A 17,089-nucleotide genomic window follows, 5' to 3' on the forward strand; every position below is an offset into this window, starting at 1 on the left:
GACCACCGCCTCCTCCCTCTGACAACTGTCCTCGCTCTGACTGCCGCCTCCTACTTCTGACCACTGCCCTCTCCTGCCCCCCGCCCTCCCGCCCAGTGTCTAACGCTCTTCCTTTCGGTTAACGTCCTCCGCAGCTGGTGACTTGGCCAACGAGCTGGTCCGGCACTTCCTGGTCGAGTGCACCCCAAAGGGCGTGCGGCTCAAGGGCTGCTCCAACGAGCCCTACTTCGGTGAGTGCGGGCGCAGCCGAACCGGCCCAGCGGGGCCTTCGCTCCCGGGAGCGTCCCTCTCAGCGTCTCCTTTAGTCCCGCTTCCCAGGCTCCTCTCCCCCACGCCCACCCCTGAGTGAATGGGTGCAAAATGGCCCTGGAAAGCCTGCTCCACGCCCAGCAAACGCAGAGCCGGGGCGGCCGGAACCGCGGGGGCAGCAGAGACGGACTGGCCTCTGTGCAGGCAGCCCTGACCCCGCAGGCCTGTGGGGTGGCCCTGAGCGCTGGGCGAGGCCTGGGTGCTCTCCCGCGGCCCTGGAGCTGCGTCCAGAGACCCGGGAAGGTCGCCGCCCTGACTGGCGGACAGTGGCTTATTCTTAGGAAGCCTGAGGACCGTGTCTGCCACGAACCCTCGCCATCGCACCCCCCCTCCCTGTTTGCTGACGTTTTGCACAAAGTCCCCCCACGAGGCAGCGCGTTGGCTGTGGGCTCCCCGAGCGGGCAGATGGGTGGGCGGTGCCTGTCGGGGCCCCGCTGACCTGTCTGCCCCCCGCAGGGAGCCTGACGGCTCTGGTGTGCCAGCACTCCATCACGCCCCTGGCGCTGCCCTGCAAGCTGCTCATCCCCGACAGAGGTACGTGGTGGGTGGGGGCAGGGGCATCGCCACGCGGTCAGCCACGCGGGGTCAGGACCCGCCAAGGCCCGGGGAGAGCCGGCGCAAGGTTTTCCCACCTGCCCTCCGGGCTGAGCCCTAGAGAAGGCTGAGTGGCCGACCAGGTCAGGGACAGGAAGGCGGCCCCTGCGCCCTCACCGGCCTCTGGGACACCAGGCCTCGCGGAGGCTCCGGCACCAAGGGCTCCGGCTCAGACCTGCAAATGCCCTTCGAGCTGCTGACCTCACCTGTGATCCCACCGTCAGCGGAGCGGGGGCACTGCGGGCTCAGGGCGCTGGGCGGGCACTCGCTCCCTTTGTGGGTGTGAGAACAGCTACGGGCACAGGCAGCAGCGCACACGCCCACGCGTGTCCAACCCCGTGTCCCAGCTCCGGTCACGTTACTTTATTCTCTTCCGTGAAGACGAATTCACAGCCCAGGTCAATGTCGTTTACCTTGTAGAACTCACTAGAGGCCGGTGCCCGGAGTCGTGTTCAGGTGGGTCCCTCGGCCCAGCCTGCGGGGATTGGGCCGAAACCGGCTCTCCGACACCCCCCGAGGGGTCCCGGATTGCGAGAGGGCGGTTCTCGGGTGACGCACCTCGGAATCCCTCCTCTCTGGTTCCAGTGCGTCACCCGAGAAACGCAGCTGCCAAGTCACCGCAGCTCGGCAGCTCCTGCGCTGAGCGCTGCCCCCTGGTGGCCAGTGTGCGTCATAGCGACCGGTCAGACGGTCTGACAGTTGGAAGGTCGCTCGGGCTGTGATATAGGTACATTTAGGCCCACGGTTTCCCACCGGTGCCGCGAGGTTATGGCGCACACAGCCCTGCCTGTGGCCCGGCCCGGCCTCTTCTCCCCGAGGCTGTCCAATGGCTGGCCAGCCACCCAGCAGCAGCCGCCGTGTGAAGGAATGACGTCACACCCATTGCTCTTGACAGGGCGGCAGAATACATATTTCTTGCTGAGCCACAGCATTGTAGTCCTTACTTTGTGTGCTGTGAGACGGGAAGGCGGAACATCGCTGCTGTGAATACATCCTGAGGTTCAGAGTCAGGACGCCCCATGCTGGCCGGGCCCCGGCTTTCCTCAGATGGGGGGCCCGCCTCGGCTGGACGGCATGGCCAGGAGAAGCTCCCGACCGCCAGGCAGGCCGTCCGGGCGCTCGGCCGGGGTCGCGGGTTGTCGGAGGATCCCTCCTGGCCCAGCGTCTCAGCACCACGGTGTCCCGCCCCTTCCCACAGACCCGCTGGAGGAGGCCCCGGACAGCCCGCCCCAGACGGCGGCCAACTCGGCGGCCGAGCTGCTGAAGCAGGGCGCAGGTGGGTCTCGCCCCTCCCCCGGTCGGGCGGCAGCGGGGTTTGGGGTCCCCTCGGGTGTCTGGGGCTCCTCTCCTCTCCATGCCCAATGGCTCCTTCCACGTCACGGCTGGAAGGCGGTTCCGCGGCTGGAACCGCGCCTGGGACTCCGACGTGGCCCAGTTCAGGGGAATACGTGCCATGTCTGTGCTGAGCTTGGGGGAAATGTCATGAGACAGGATGGGGGGACCTGTCCTTCTGGATGCCACTGAATAAGCCCATGCTGCCCCCACCCACCCGCACCCCAGGGCGACACCCCCCACCCGGCAGCCTCCCCAGAGCCCTTTCATAGACCTTATTTTTATAGAGTGGTTTTAGGGTTACAGCAAAATGGAGCAGAAGCCACTTGGTTCCCATAGAGCCCCCCCCCCCCCCGGCTGTAAACACCCCACCGGGTGATACAGGCCTCGCGGCTGAGGGACCTGCACCAACGCGTCACCACCAGGTCCACGGACTCCGTGAGGGCCCCTCGGTGGCGTCGAGGGGGTGGGACAGGTGCACACGGACAGGCTCAGCCTCCCGCCCACCCGCCCTCCCAGCCCCGGCGACCACCGTCCGTCACCGCCCGCAGCTCTGCCTGCTCCAGGGCTCACACGGTGGAATCACGCAGTGTTTGGGTTTTTATGTTTTTATTCGTTTCGGAGGAGAAGGGGGAGGAGAGAGAGAAAAACATCCACCATGAGAGAGAACCATGTGGACACCCCACGGTCCCAGCAGCGCTGGCTGGAAAGACCATCTTTCCTCTGCTGGCTGCCTCCACCCCTTTGACAAGGGTCGGGGCTGGGTATGGGGTCCAGGTCCAGCTCTGTCCTGCTGTGGGCCTGTCTGTCCTGCCGTGGGCCTATCTGTCCTGCTGTGGGTCTGTCCATGGGCCTGTCTGTCCTGCCGTGGGTCTGTCTGTCCGTGGGCCTGTCTGTCCTGCTGTGGGTCTGTCCGTGGGCCTGTCTGTCCGTGGGTCTGTCTGTCCTGCTGTGGGCCTGTCCGTGGGCCTGTCTGTTCTGCCATGGGCCTGTCTGTGCTGCTGTGGGCCTGTCCGTGGGCCTGTCTGTCCTGCTGTGGGTCTCTCCGTGGGCCTGTCTGTCCGTGGGCCTGTCTGTCCTGCTGTGGGTCTGTCCGTGGGTCTGTCTGTCCTGCCGTGGGCCTGTCTGTCCGTGGGCCTGTCTGTTCCTGCATCGACACCACGGGGCCTGAGGCTGCAGCTCCCCCTCCCATACAGCGTGGCCTCCCTGTGAACTTCGGGGTCCGTGTCTCAGTGTCTACAAAGGAACTTGCCGGGGTTGTTTTAATACTTTTACTGATTTCAGAGGAGGGAAGAGGGAGAGAGAGAAAAACATGGATGATGAGAGAGAATCATGGATCAGCTGCCTCCTGCACGCCCCCTGCTGGGGACGAGCTCACCACCGGGGCATGTGCCCTGACCAGAATCGAACCCGGGACCCTTCCGTCTACAGGCTCTATCCACGGAGCCAAACCGGCCAGGGCAAGGGATTTAGTTAAATCCTCACCAAGGAGTGAGGACATTTTTCCCATTCATTTTTAGAGAAAATAGAAGAGACGGGGAGAGAAAGAGACATGAATGAGAGAGACACAGCGATTGTTCCAAAACACACGAGAGGCCTGAGTTTCTGTCCAGATGCCTTCATGCTGACAAGACAGAGAGATGAGGCGGGAACATGGGCTCCAGCAGGGCTGTGATGGGGTGCCGGCTGCACGCCCCCCTCTTAGGCGTGTCCTTCACTCCGTGTGGCCGGGCCCAGGGCCACCGTGACGCCAAGGAGGGTCCCAGCCCCGGGGACGCCAGGCGCACAGGGCAGTGTTCATTCCCCGTCGGCCTAGGCACCGTGTGTGTCTGGGTCACTCGCTCTCTGCGCCTCGGAATTGGACAAGGGCAGCTTTCGGGGCGCCTGGCACGGCCACGGGTTGAGTCGTCCTGAGCCCCAGGCACCGGCCCGTGTCCAACGCGCTGACCGTGTCCCGTCCGCAGCCTGCAACGTGTGGTACCTGGGCTCCCTGGAGATGGAGTCGCTCACGGGCCACCAGGCCGTGCAGAAGGCCCTGAGCGCCACCCTGGCCCAGCAGCCGCCACCCCTGTCGACGGTCGTGCACTTCAAGGTGTCGGCCCAGGGCATCACCCTGACGGACAACCAGAGGAAGTGAGTGGCGGGCAGGGCGGGCGGGCGGGCTCTGCTCACACCCGGACGCACCCCTCAGGCCTCCCCTGGCCGTGCTGGGTCACCCCAGGGAGAGCTTCCATCCCAGAACGGCCAGCGCTCCGTCCGCGCCCCCGTCGTCCCTGGACGAGGGGCTGGGGCCCCAGGACCTGGAGGATGTGCGGCTGCAGGAGGGCTGGGCCGTGACCCCGGCCAGGGCAGGGGGGTCGTGGTGGTTCTGCCAGAGCCCGGCAGGCCCGGCGCTCACGGGGCTTCCGGGGGCTCCAGCGTGCTCAGCCCTTTACCGTTCACCACGTGCCAGCGCATCTGCCGTGGGGGCGCCGTGGGCGGGTCCCCAGGGACAACTCCTGCCTGTGCCCCCAGCCCCCTGCCCGCTCCACACACGGGGGCCGGCCATGTCCCCCGGGCCCGCCGGCGCCTCACCCTCCCCCCCCCACCCCCCCCCCAGGCTCTTCTTCCGGAGGCACTACCCCGTGAGCAGCGTCATCTTCTGCGCGCTGGACCCGCAGGACAGGAAGTAAGAGCGGGGGTGCCCTGCGTGCGTGCGCCCGCGCCCCAGCCCGCACAGACGCTGACCTAACTGTTCTCTCTAACCTGGCAGGTGGGTCGCGGACAGCCAGGCGTGCAGGTGAGCGCCCGGCTTCTTCCCTCCGAGGGCGTCCCTGGGAGGAAATGGCTGCCCGGGGCCAGGGCTCAGGCATGCGCTCGGGCAGGGGCTGGCTGGCGTCGAGGGTGGCGTGAGCTGGCAGAGCTGGGGTGACGGAGACGCGGTGCCCGGTGTCCACAGGTTCAGAGGGACCGAGTTCATGCCTCACTCTGGGGCGGGCAGTGTGGGGCCCTGCACGCCCACAGGGGGCTGTCCCCCACCCCCTGCCCTAGGATTCCTGCTTCACGGTCCCCCTTGTTTCAGGGTCTGACCAAGTTCCCGGAGGCCAGCGGGGTCCCGGGTCTGGGTGGGACCCCGCTGGGGGCGGGGTGCAAGCCGTCGGGTGACCTGTGTGCCCTGGGCCGCTCCCTCCTGGGTGGGGACGGCTGGACTCACAAAACCCCGTCATTCTTCTAAGAAGGAGAAGGGCCGGCCCGAGGCTGCAGATCTGAGGAGCCTCCCATGCCCGTGCCCCCAGGGCGTGCAGTGTGACACAGGTGTGGGGACCGGGAGGGACCGGGGTGGGGTCGGCGTGTCGGTGGCGAGCACCGTCGCTGGCCCCCGCGTGGCCCGTGCTCCCAGCATGTGACGCCCAAGAGGTTCGGGGCTCAGGACAGCGGCCGGGCGCCAAGCAGCCCCTGTGACCCAGGTCCTGGCCCGGGCGGGCGGCCCTGACCTGCTCCCACCCCCGGGGCCCTCACTGCAGAGGCGGCGGCAGCCTCGGGCCGCGGGGTCCGCGAAGGCGCAGCGGGGCGGGCAGGGGTCCGCGTGGCGCAGCCCTGCAGGTCTCTGCCCGCTCACCGTGGCCCTGGCCGGACAGGAGATGGACCCTGACCCCGCCTCTCTCTGTAGAGTCTTCGGGTTTGTGGCCCGGAAGCAGGGCAGCGCCACCGACAACGTGTGCCACCTGTTTGCGGAGCACGACCCCGAGCAGCCCGCCAGCGCCATCGTCAACTTCGTGTCCAAGGTCATGATCGGCTCCCCGAGGAAGATCTGAGCCCCTCCCAGCCGGGCCACCGGCTGCGCCCTGCTGGGCCCCTGGGGTGACCCCGACACCTGGCTCCCCCAGCTTCCAGAGACCCAGCACCGCCCCGGCCCCTTCCCGAGACGGACACGTCCGCGCGTCCGCAGCCGGGCCTTCTGGGCAGAATTGGGCACCGGGGCACTGCCCAGCTCCGCACCCAGGACATGTGTGCAAACGCAGGCTCCCCATGCAGGGCCTGTGGGAGGGGCCACCTGCCCGTTCCGCCGTGGCCTGAGGGGCCGCCAGAGTGTCCCCCACTGTGGCCGAGGGCTCCTGTGCCCCCGACGCCCGGGGCCTCTGCCTCAGCAGGTTCGCACCTGTGACGAAGGTCGTGCAGGTGGGCCCTTGGGCATGAGGGCACGAGAGGGGACGCGTGGTGGGCTGTGAGGACAAGGGCACCTCCGTGGCCAAGAGCCCCACCCGCCTCGTCACATCGGGTCTGAAGGTGCAGGAGGCCGAGGGGAGAAAGGCAGAGATGGAGGTGAAATGCCGTTTCCGTGTAACCTGCACGGTGTCAGCTGCAGCTGCCGTGCCCGCTGTGCCCACTGTACCCGCTGTGCCCGTTGTGCCCACTGTACCCGCCGTGCCCACTGTACCCGCTGTGCCCGTTGTGCCCACTGTACCCGCTGTGCCCACTGTACCCGCCGTGCCCGTTGTGCCCACTGTACCCGCTGTGCCCACTGTACCCGCCGTGCCCGTTGTGCCCACTGTACCCGTTGTGCCCGCTGTGCCCGTTGTGCCCACTGTACCCGCTGTGCCCGTTGTGCCCGGGGCACCAGAACAGGCGCCGTCCTTCCTGGGGTGGGAGGTTCTAGAGGGGGGACGTGCTGAGCTCTGGAAGCTCCCGTCCCCCCCCTCGTCCACGTCTGCGGCTCCTGGAGGGGCGGCGAGGATCTCTCTCGTGGATGTTTGGGGCCCCCTCCCCCCTCGGGCATGTGCCATGGCTGTGGCGGTGCCAGGCCCGCTGCCCGATCCGCACGTGGTCTCGGTTCAGGAGAAGCTGGTGGCCCTGCAGGTGCCGTCCCAGTGACGTCCCCGCCTCCTTCCTCCGAGCCCAGCCCCACAGGCTCCGCCTGAGGCCGGTTCTCTGCTCCAGGAACCAGCCAGCGCCTCGGGCGAGAGGCTGGGACCGCGAGGGCGGTGGGCCCCGGGCAGCTCCCACCAAAGCACCAAACGCAAGTGCCTCATTCCTGTGCCAAACTCCGCCGGGACCCCTGGGCGGCCTTCCTCCTCTTGTGCCTGTGGCCGCAGGGGCTGCTGGGCCCGAGGTCCTGGTTCCTGGGAGCCCCCCGCGGTTCCTGCGGGAATTGGGGAGCAGACGGGTTGGTGCTGCCCCCCGAGGCCTCGCCCCCTGAGGGCTCACACCCAGGTCTGACCCAAGGCTGCAGGGCCGGCCCTGACCTCTCGGATGAAGATGGACAGGCCTGCAGAGAAGCCAGAGCCAGACGGTGAGACGCGCAGCCCACGGGAGTCACGGACCTGGGCCTCCCTCGCAGCCCCCGTCCTGGACGCCCGAGAAGCCGGGCACCTTTGCTCTCAAACCGACAGTCCGGCGGCAACGTGCCCTCCCCACGGTCACGGGCGCCCAGGCTCCCAGGAGCTGGCCCTGGTCGGTACGACAGGCCTCCTCGGGTGTCACACCTGGGGGTGTCAAGCCCTAGGTGAGCGCCGCCCGCCCTGCTCAGCCTGGCAGGACTCTTCCCCCGGCTCCTGGCCCCGGGCACCAGCGGGCACAGGGCACTGTCCTGGGCGCTCCCGGCAGTGTGCCCCTCGGGTGTCCCGGCCGGGGTCCCCTAGCCCCTCATTAACCAGTCACTGCGTCCCTCAGTGTTAACCTGTAAGCCCTCGGCCCCGAGAGGGCCCGTGTCCTCGGCACCGAAGCCCTCACGTCTCCCGTGCCTGAACGCCTGGCGTCCGTGCGCCCCGTGTTGTACAGTGTAGCCAGGTGTGAGCGGCTGCTCGTGCGCCCTGTGTGCGGTCTGCTCCCTGCATCTCTCTCCGGAGTTTAATAAACATTAACGTTGGTAACCCGGGCCGTCTGCTTCCTGTGGGGACCAAGGGGGGGGGGTGCGGCGTGTGCGTGGCACGGCCTGGGGGGGGGCTGTGTGTGGGTGACACGGGGTGGGCCCTGTGTGGGGGTGTCAGTGCGAGGGGAGTGGAGGGATCGCTGATGGACGCGGCGTAAACTCGGGCATCCTCTGCCTTCAGGGATACTTGAACACGTGCATACAGGGTTTTAAGAATTTAATTCCAGGCCCGGCAGGAATTAAAGTGGTTGAGCATCGACCTATGAACCAGGAGGTCACGGTTCAGTTCCCGGTCAGGGCACAGGCCCGGGCTGCGGGCTGGATCTCCAGGGGGCGTGCGGAGCCAGCCGGTGGCTGACGCTCCATCACTGGCGATCCTGCCCCCTCTCCCTTCGGCTCTGAAATCCGGGCGCAGACCCGTGTGTTGATCGTGTGGATGTGGGTGGACTCGCTCCAAGGCCTGTGCTGTGGTGCCGGCAGGTGTGGGCTGCTCCGCCCCATGGCGGCAGTGTGGCTGGATCGGCGCTGACTATGGAAAGGTCACCCCCCCCCCCCGCGTGTCCAAAAGGTGTGGTGACGGTGGCCCCAGGCCCCCTGGTTGTGTGGGCACCAGGCCCCGCTGCGCCGAGCAGCCACCCCAGCAGCTGCGGGGGGGCTGCCGGGGGCGCCCTGCGCCGGGGTCACGGGGGAGTGAGGTCTGCGGCGCTGGCGTGGATGCACCCGCTCACAGGCCCCGGGACCCCGGCCCGGAAACGAGACGGAACCGGTTCTGTACAGCTGCCCCTCGTGGTTTTCGCTGCAGATCTGAGCCCTCCCGTGGCCTGGAGGCCGCCCTGAGCTCTTCCAGGCGCGCTTTCCGGACCGATCCCTCCTTCGCGGGACCCGGCTCCCCAGGGCGGGACCCCGACTCCAGGCTCCAGGCTCCAGACGCAGCGCAGTCCCTGCCCAGAGCGTGGGCGGCAGCGCCCCCTGGTGGCCGCCGGGCTTTCCTGCGGAGGGAGCGGGGCTGGAGCGCGTGGTGCTGGCTCCGCACCTGCCGGCTGCTCCCGGGGCGGGGGGCGCGGGGGTCCCCTCCCACCGGTGGGCCCTCGCCGTGTGGGGAGATGAAGGGAAAACACGAAATGGCAACGAAATGCAGTTGTGCCCCCACAGGTCGGGTGTTTCCCTTTTTGTGACTCTTCAGGAATGGCCCCAAGACTGCAGCCCTTTCTCCAAGGGCAGCCGGTCAGCTGGCGTCCGGGCAGGGGGGCCAGCGAGGGGGGGGCGCGGGGGTCGGCGGGGGGGGGAGTGGGGGTGCACGGGGCCGGCAGGGGGTGCGAGGGGTCGGCGGGGGGGGGGAGTGGGGGTACACGGGGCCGGAAGGGGGTGCGGGGGGTCGGCGGCGGGGGGGGGAGTGGGGGTGCACGGGGCCGGCAGGGGGTGCGAGGGGTCGGCGGGGGGGGAGTGGGGGTGCACGGGGCCGGCAGGGGGTGCGAGGGGTCGGCGGGGGGGGAGTGGGGGTGCACGGGGCCGGCAGGGGGCGCGAGGGGTCGGCGGGGGGGGAGTGGGGGTGCACGGGGCCGGCAGGGGGTGCGAGGGGTCGGCGGGGGGGGAGTGGGGGTGCACGGGGCCGGCAGGGGGCGCGGGGGGTCGGCGGGGGGGGGAGTGGGGGTACACGGGGCCGGCAGGGGGTGCGGGGGGTCGGCGGCGGGGGGGGGAGTGGGGGTGCACGGGGCCGGCAGGGGGTGCGGGGGGTCGGCGGCGGGGGGGGGAGTGGGGGTGCACGGGGCCGGCAGGGGGTGCGGGGGGTCGGCGGCGGGGGGGGGAGTGGGGGTGCACGGGGTCGGCAGGGGGTGCGGGGGGTCGGCGGGGAGGGAGTGGGGGTGCACGGGGCCGGTAGGGGGCGCGGGGGGTCGGCGGGGGGGGGAGTGGGGGTGCACGGGGCCGGTAGGGGGCGCGGGGGGTCGGCGGCGGGGGGGGGAGTGGGGGTGCACGGGGTCGGCAGGGGGCGCGGGGGGTCGGCGGGGAGGGAGTGGGGGTGCACGGGGCCGGAAGGGGGCGCGGGGGGTCGGCGGGGGGGGGAGTGGGGGTACACGGGGCCGGCAGGGGGTGCGGGGGGTCGGCGGGGGGGGGGAGTGGGGGTGCACGGGGCCGGCAGGGGGCGCGGGGCCCAGTGCGCGCTCAGAGCATCCTGGCTCCGAGCGCGGACTCAGAGCAGCTGCCTGTGGGTGTCGCAGGGTCAGGTCTCCGTGCGGGACCCCCGCCGGGCGCTGCTGCAGGGCCAGCGGACCCTCTGTCCTGGCCCCTCCTCTGTCCTCAGTGGAGACGCGGGGGGCCGCGTGGGGGCGGCGCCGAGGCCCTGACTGCCGTCCCAACGCCCACCCCGTGTCCCAGGGCCGCCCCTCCGGGACTTTGGGGTAAACCCTGCCCGCACCCTGACCCATCCCTTTGGGGACCTGTGCTGCAGCGTCACCTGACGTCAGGGTCGCCGAGGGGACGGTCCTGCGCGTCCTGGTCACTGTCCCACGTTCTCCCCGGATCAGCTGACCGCTGACCCTGAGCACAGCTTTTCCAGGAAATCAGGAAAAACGCTGCATTCCGCTTTTTTTGAAGTTGTCGCAACCACCTTATTTCTGACTCCTTCCTCCGAAGCAGCGGCCGCTGTTGGGCCAGATCTCCCTGGACACGTGGGCCGCCCCTGCCTGGCTGTTGGGACCCTGCTCCCCGCGACCTTGACCTTTGCTGTGAAGGAGAGTGAACAGGCGTCTTGTCACGTGTTGTGTCCAGGAATCCGAGAAACCACTGGAGAACAGACCGGAACTCAAGCCTTAGGAACGAGCCCGGGTCGAACCCTCAGGGGTGAGCACCCCTCGCCCTCTCCTCTCGTTTATCTAAACAGGGCAGGTCCGTTCCGTGGAATCGTCGCTCAGCACGATGGAACAGTCTTTCTACTTCCTCCCATCAACATAAAAGCTGCAACATTCCGTCTAAACGCAGCATCACCACGACCCCAGGTGACAAGATCACCCTCAACTTCCCTCGTGACCAGCGACTCCACTGCTAGGCCTGCCGTCCAAGGAGCTGAAAACGGTGTGGAAACCAACGCAGCAGCCAGCACCCGAGGCGAAGCCAACCACCTGTCCACCCGGCGTCTGTCCACCCCAGGTCTGTCCACCCCGGGTCTGTCCACCCCGGCGGACGGAGCAAAGCCCTGCGCTCGGTAGGAGGTCGGGAGCCCTGAGAGGGGCCGAGGCAGCGGCCACGTGGATGAGCTTCAAACACCTTGTGAGTAAGGGACCAGACACAGGAGCGCAATAGGACCAGACACAGCGCGCAGTAGGACCAGACACAGCGTGCAGTAGGAGCTCTCGAGGTGACACCGAGGTGACACGTGCAGACGACGCAGGTGGAGGCGGGCGGGGCAGGGGAGCGAGTGACTGCTGAGTGGGACGGGTTTCCTGTCTGTGATGACAGGCTCTGGGGCCAGGGGGCCAGCCACACATTGCATGTGCTGAGCATGTGCTGAGCGTGTGCCGAACTGCACCTCTGCAGCGGCTGAGACTGAATCACACGTTGTGTGTATTTCACCATGAGCACCTGTTGGCCTTGAACGGAGGGTCTGGGAGTCGAGAGGCAGTAAACGCGGCGGAAAGACCAGGCTGCCAGTGGGAGGTCGGGGGTGGGGGGGCCACAGTGTGATGGTCACGCTACCACTTTCTGCTCTGTGACCTTGGCCAGACCTCTTCTTGCGTCTGGGGAGGCAGTTCGGCCATAGCCGTTACCAAGCGATGGTGCCTGCCTGGAGGAGGCGTGTGGGCCCCAGCTGACCAGGAGGCGGCCTCAGGAGGGCCATGACCACAGGGGAAGGAAGAGGCTCCATGTCAGCAGCAGCCACTGGCCGAGCCAGGACGCAGCGGGGCGGGACAAAGCCGGACACGGAGAAATTCCGCCTGCGGGCCCGGGACGCCCGTGATGTGACCGGAGGAAGGGCTGGGTGGGTGCTGCCTGCAGACCGCCAGCCTCGTGGCCGCGAGGGAGCCCCCCCGTCTCTCTAGGTGGACTCGCCCCAGCCCGTGCTCCCCCCAGGCAGCCCCGGCCAGCGGGGTCCTCGCGGGGCAGCAGGACGCCAGCTCCACACGTGGTCAGCTGGGGGGTAAGGTCCTAGCAGCTCTAAGAAGTTACACTTTCCTTCCCTTTTTGTACCCAAAGAAGCTGCAGCCGGGAGCCCAGAGGTGATGACAGGGCCCGGCTGTCAGTTTCATTTGGGGGGGTCCCCGGGGCCACGCTCTCACCCCCTCCCCCCCGGCCACTGGGCCGGCCTCGCCTTGTTTACTGGGCTGGCCTCGCCTTGTTTACTGGGCTTCGTGCTGAGAGGAATGCTGAGTGCGCAGCTCTGCCCCGCCCGGGCTGGAAGGGCTGGGACAGGCTGACCCGGAGCAAGGCTGGGAGGAGCAGCCCTGCCAGCAGCAGGCTCGGCCGCAACAGGCGTTCCGCCCGGGACACGCGCAACTTTCCTAGACTGTTGTTTATTTTCCTGACGAGGATTCTCGAAAAATCAACAAAAAGAGGTCAATTGTCATAACAACTTCAGAACAACCATTAGAAACCAAACAAAGGCAAACACTGGAGCCGAGGAGGAGGACTGACAGTCTGTTCGGAGATTTCCTGGAATGACAGACACTCGGCTGCCCCACGCGGCGTCCCGCACCCCCGTGCGGCCCCGTCCCGTCCCCGGCCCGAGGCAGATCCCAGCGGGGCCTCTGAGGCAGGGCCGTGCTCGGCTGATGTGCCGGCACCAACGGCTCATAAAGTATAGCAGCCAGAAAGGCTGTGTCCTGGCTTCTCCGTCCAGGAGGCCGAGGACGTCCCCCCAACACAGGGCGGGGCTGGAGCTCACGTGGACCCTGCCTGGGCCCCAGTCCCCCTGCGGTGCCTGCTGAGGGGCAGCCCCGGCTCCAGGGGCGGGAAAGGGGACCTCGGGGTGGCTCAGGCATAGAGGCCAGTCCCTGGCGGTGACATGGGACACACCGCTCTGCCCGGCCGGGAGGGCTGGCCAGGGCCCCCGGAGACCACCTACTGGGAGGGGACGTCTCTCGGAGCCACAGCCTAGACGGCGATGTGTGTTCCCCGAAGGTGACGGCTCCGTTGTAAAACCAAAGCACGTGTCCCTCTGATGAAAGTCAGATTTTAACCAACAGAGTGGATCCTGCTGGCCTGGGCCTGCTGGTGGCCAGTGGCCAGAGCACCCCTCCCCCAGAACTGATGCTAATGGGGGCCCCATGGGGACAAAGCCAGCACCCCAGCTCCCCAGCCCCTTCTGATCAGAGGCTGAATATTCCAGGAGCTGCTGGCTTGGCCACCCTGCTCCGTGGACGCGCTGCTCTGTGGACGCGCTGCTCCGTGGACACCCTGCTCCGTGGACGTGCTGCTCCGTGGACACCCTGTGATTCAGTCGGGACCATCAGATGCAGAGGAAGCAGCTGGTGGGGCCTCCCGGGCCTTGGCCCACGCCTGCCCGAATGCTAAGAATTTCCCCGTAAGCACTGCCTCAGTCACGCACGACCTTTATGTGTTGTATTTTTGTTTTCATTCCACTCAAACCCTCTCTAATTTCCCTGGAGACTTTTGCTTTGACCCACGTGTTTTCAGACGGATTTCATTTAATTCCTGAACCTGTGGGGGTTCCCCGTGGTGGTGTTCTCCATTTCTAGGCTGATCCCGTCTTCGCTGGAGATGTAGTTGGCGCTCAGGTCCTCGCACGCGCCGGTGGCCGTGGCGGGGCTGCCCGTGTCCTGTCTCCGTGGGCCCAGATGCTCCGGGAGCCGATCTGCCTCTGAAATAAACCGCCTGCAGCCTCAGGTAAACCAGTGGCTCGGTGTCCTCCAAGCCTCCGCCTGCTGACTCGCGGCGCCTTTCTCACTGATGGCGAGTGGAGCGGTGCCGTCGCAGCGAATCCTGGATTTTCCCCGAACGCGGCGCCAGAACCAGCGGCACCGCAACTCGCGGGCGCTTGTTACCCGCGTGGGCTGGGTCAGGCGCTCCACGGCCGTGCCCCAGGGAGTCCCGTGCACACTCCAGCGTGGGGGCCCCGTGGTACCAGGGCCCCCAAGTTAATCCATGACGCTGGCCTTTCCCCCGGGTACTTCGCTCAGGCTGATCACCCCGGGGTCCCCCGCGAGGCGAGGCGCACGTTGGTGGGAGGGAGGGCTGACAGGGAGCTAATGACGGGCGGAGTCTGCGGCTTCCCACACCCGGTGAGCACTGCCCTCACCTCCTGGGTGCTGTGGGGGCTGAGCAGAGGGCGCGGGCGAAGCCCCCAGCAGCCACCCAGCACCCAGCACCCCCCCCCCGCACACCCCCCAGCGCCCAGCAGTCACCCAGCACCCAGCACCCCCCCGCACACCCCCCCAGCGCCCAGCAGCCACCCAGCACCCAGCACCCCCCCCGCACACCCCCCAGCGCCCAGCAGTCACCCAGCACCCAGCACCCCCCCGCACACCCCCCAGCGCCCAGCAGCCACCCAGCACCCTTGTGGGCTGGCCACGGAGCGCGGGCGCCTGCCTTTCTCTTCCCTCCCCGTGAGCAGGGTCACGCTGAGTGACTGGACGCGCCGTTCTTGTTTGGAGGCGTTGCCCTGGCGACAGATGTGTCTGAGAAACGACAGGAAGCCTCGGGCGTCGCTGTCCCTGATGGTGGCCGCCGTGGCTCCAGCCCTGAGCCCCTGAAAGGCGTGGGCCCGGCGTCCCCCTCCGCCCAGTCGCCCGGACCTGGAGGCCATGGGGGGCGCTCCCCGCCCCTTTCCCAGGCCTGGCGCTCACTGTCCCCGAGGGAGAGGCTCACACACAGCTTCTTGTGAAACCTCAACACCTCGGGCCACAAAACCCCTTAGTTTGTGGAAAAACACGCCCTCCAGTTCCCTTGATGGCTCTTGGCTTTGCTCCGAGGACACGGGGACGCAGAGAACAGAACAAGGCCAAGGCCGCCGGGGTTTCCGGGGCTCAGGGTCCCCGCGATTCGCTGAGCGAGGGGCGGGCCCGGGCGCTCAGACCCCGCGGGGCGCCCTCGTCTTGGAGCGCGAGGTCTAGGAATCTCTCCTCTCTGCTTTTTCTCTCTTTCTTTTTAAAGGAGGAGTCTAGCTGTTCTTTGTAAATATGTTTTTGTTTATCTCAGAGGAAGGAAGAGGGAGAGAGAGAGACATCAATGATGGGAGAGGATCGCTGATGGGCTGCCACTGCGGGCCCCCCGCTGGGGATGGAGCCCACACCCGGGCAGGTGCCTGGCGGGAGCCGGTCCATGCTTGCTGTTTCAAGGGACCTGGCATATATGGCATACTGTTCTTAATATGTTTGCTCACCTTCTTGGCACTATGTGTTTTAACCAAGGTCTCTGAGAAAGGTTGTTTCCCCAGGTAGGGATTTTCCCCTGAAGTTAGGGAGGGAATAAAATCCCTTAACTAAGTGCCAGGTGGGTAATTAATCACTTTAACTACGAATAATCATGCTTAAGCTACATAATCTTTACTCCCTGGAATGGAGATAAGAAACGCCCTAACCTTTGTAATAGAGATTGATAGGATTGGAATCAACTGGTATAAATACAGTTGAAACAAGACAACAGCACACAGAACCTACAGACAGAAGAACTTCGCTGGAGAGAACATGGCAAAAGATCCTGGACTGAACCTGACTACAGAAATTGGCAAGAGAACCTGACTAGAACCTGGTGACTGAACTTGGCTGGAGAACCTGGACAGAACCTGGCTGGAGAACCTAGCGAGGGAACATGGCTACAGAACCTGGCTGGAGAATCTGGAGAACCTGGCTGGAGAACCTAGCAAGAGAACATGGACACAGAACCTGGCTGGAGATCCTAGCCAGAACTTCGCTGGAGATCCAGACCAGAACTTGGCAGGAGACCCTGACAAGAGAACCCGGCTATGATGATCAACTGAACGCTGCCTCCGTGTCATTCCTTCTTCGCCGACTCCGTCCACATCTTTGGGGACCCCTGGACCCGCTGGGGTTGGACCCCGGCAGGTGCCCTGGCCGCCTGGTCAGAGGTGGACGCTCAGCCACAGAGCCAGGCGGCGGCTGTTTCCCGTTCTCTCGAGGACCTGAGCCGCAGACCGTCCCGCACGCTGGGCCTGCTCAGGGGCAAGATGTGCGGGCTCTCGACGGAAACCTTGCGGGAAACGAAGCCACGGCTTGATAAGACGCCGGAGCTGGTGGGGAGGTGGCACGTCTGCCGGGAGTCACAGAGCTTGTCCGGCGGCGAGTCAAGGCCACCCCGGCTTCCAGGCTCTGAGTTTGGCTCAAAGTTTAAGGTGTTTTGTGCCTGGAAGTTACGGCCGCGGGAACCTCCTGTGCCTCCTCGCGCCCCTCCTGTCACTCGAGTAACAAGCAGTGACCGGTAGCAGCGGCCGGCGACTGCCCTGAGACCGGTCGTGGGCATCTCCGTCTCGTGTGTCCGCACGGCAGGGGCGTGTGCTCCTGGCCAAGCGCGAAAGGGTGTGTCTGCATCAAGCTTTTAAAAGAGAAACCCTCCCTGGCCGGTGTGCTCAGTGGACAGAGCACAACCTGCAGACTGAAGGGTCCCGGGTTCGATCCCGGCCGGCAGGGCCACGCCGGGGCTGCGGGCTGGTCCCCAGTCCCTGGTTCTCTCTCGTCACGGATGTTTCTCTCCCTTCTCCTTCCTCCCTGAGATCAATACAAACATTTAAACAGTGAAGGGACCGTCCCTGCTCCCCCACAAACTGCTGTTTCTGACTCCGCTTCTTCCTCGGCCGCGCACCACCCGCAGCTGCAAGCGAGGGGCCTCCCGCCCTGAACCCACGGGCGAGGCACTCAGGTGTCGCCGTGGGACACTTGCTCCACGTTGAGCTACTCATCCTGTTCCCTCCTCACGGGGTCTCTGCCAGGTGCGGCCTGTGCCGGGCGTCGCGTGTCTCCTCCCCAAATGCCACCCTTGGACTCGGGACGAGGGTCCCAGACACCTGGCAGCGGCCTCCTGGCTGCACCCTGTCCCCGG

General features: G+C 66.8%; 1 protein-coding gene across 1 annotated transcript in view; it reads left to right on the plus strand.

Moving 5' to 3' along the window:
- TNS3 (tensin 3) overlaps positions 1-8,077 on the plus strand; it is a 53,242-nt gene extending 45,165 nt beyond the window's left edge. The window contains exons 20-26 of the mRNA XM_081101887.1: positions 135-230; positions 766-843; positions 2,102-2,179; positions 4,200-4,368; positions 4,835-4,903; positions 4,988-5,014; positions 5,885-8,077. Of these exons, the coding sequence (XP_080958013.1) occupies positions 135-230; positions 766-843; positions 2,102-2,179; positions 4,200-4,368; positions 4,835-4,903; positions 4,988-5,014; positions 5,885-6,029 (662 nt within the window). The 3' untranslated portion in view covers positions 6,030-8,077. The remainder of the gene's footprint in view (positions 1-134; positions 231-765; positions 844-2,101; positions 2,180-4,199; positions 4,369-4,834; positions 4,904-4,987; positions 5,015-5,884) is intronic.
- Positions 8,078-17,089: the final 9,012 nt, after the last annotated feature.

The sequence above is a fragment of the Myotis nattereri genome (assembly GCF_964212035.1).
Source record: "Myotis nattereri genome assembly, chromosome: 11".
In the NCBI taxonomy this organism is placed as follows: Eukaryota; Metazoa; Chordata; class Mammalia; order Chiroptera; family Vespertilionidae; genus Myotis; species Myotis nattereri.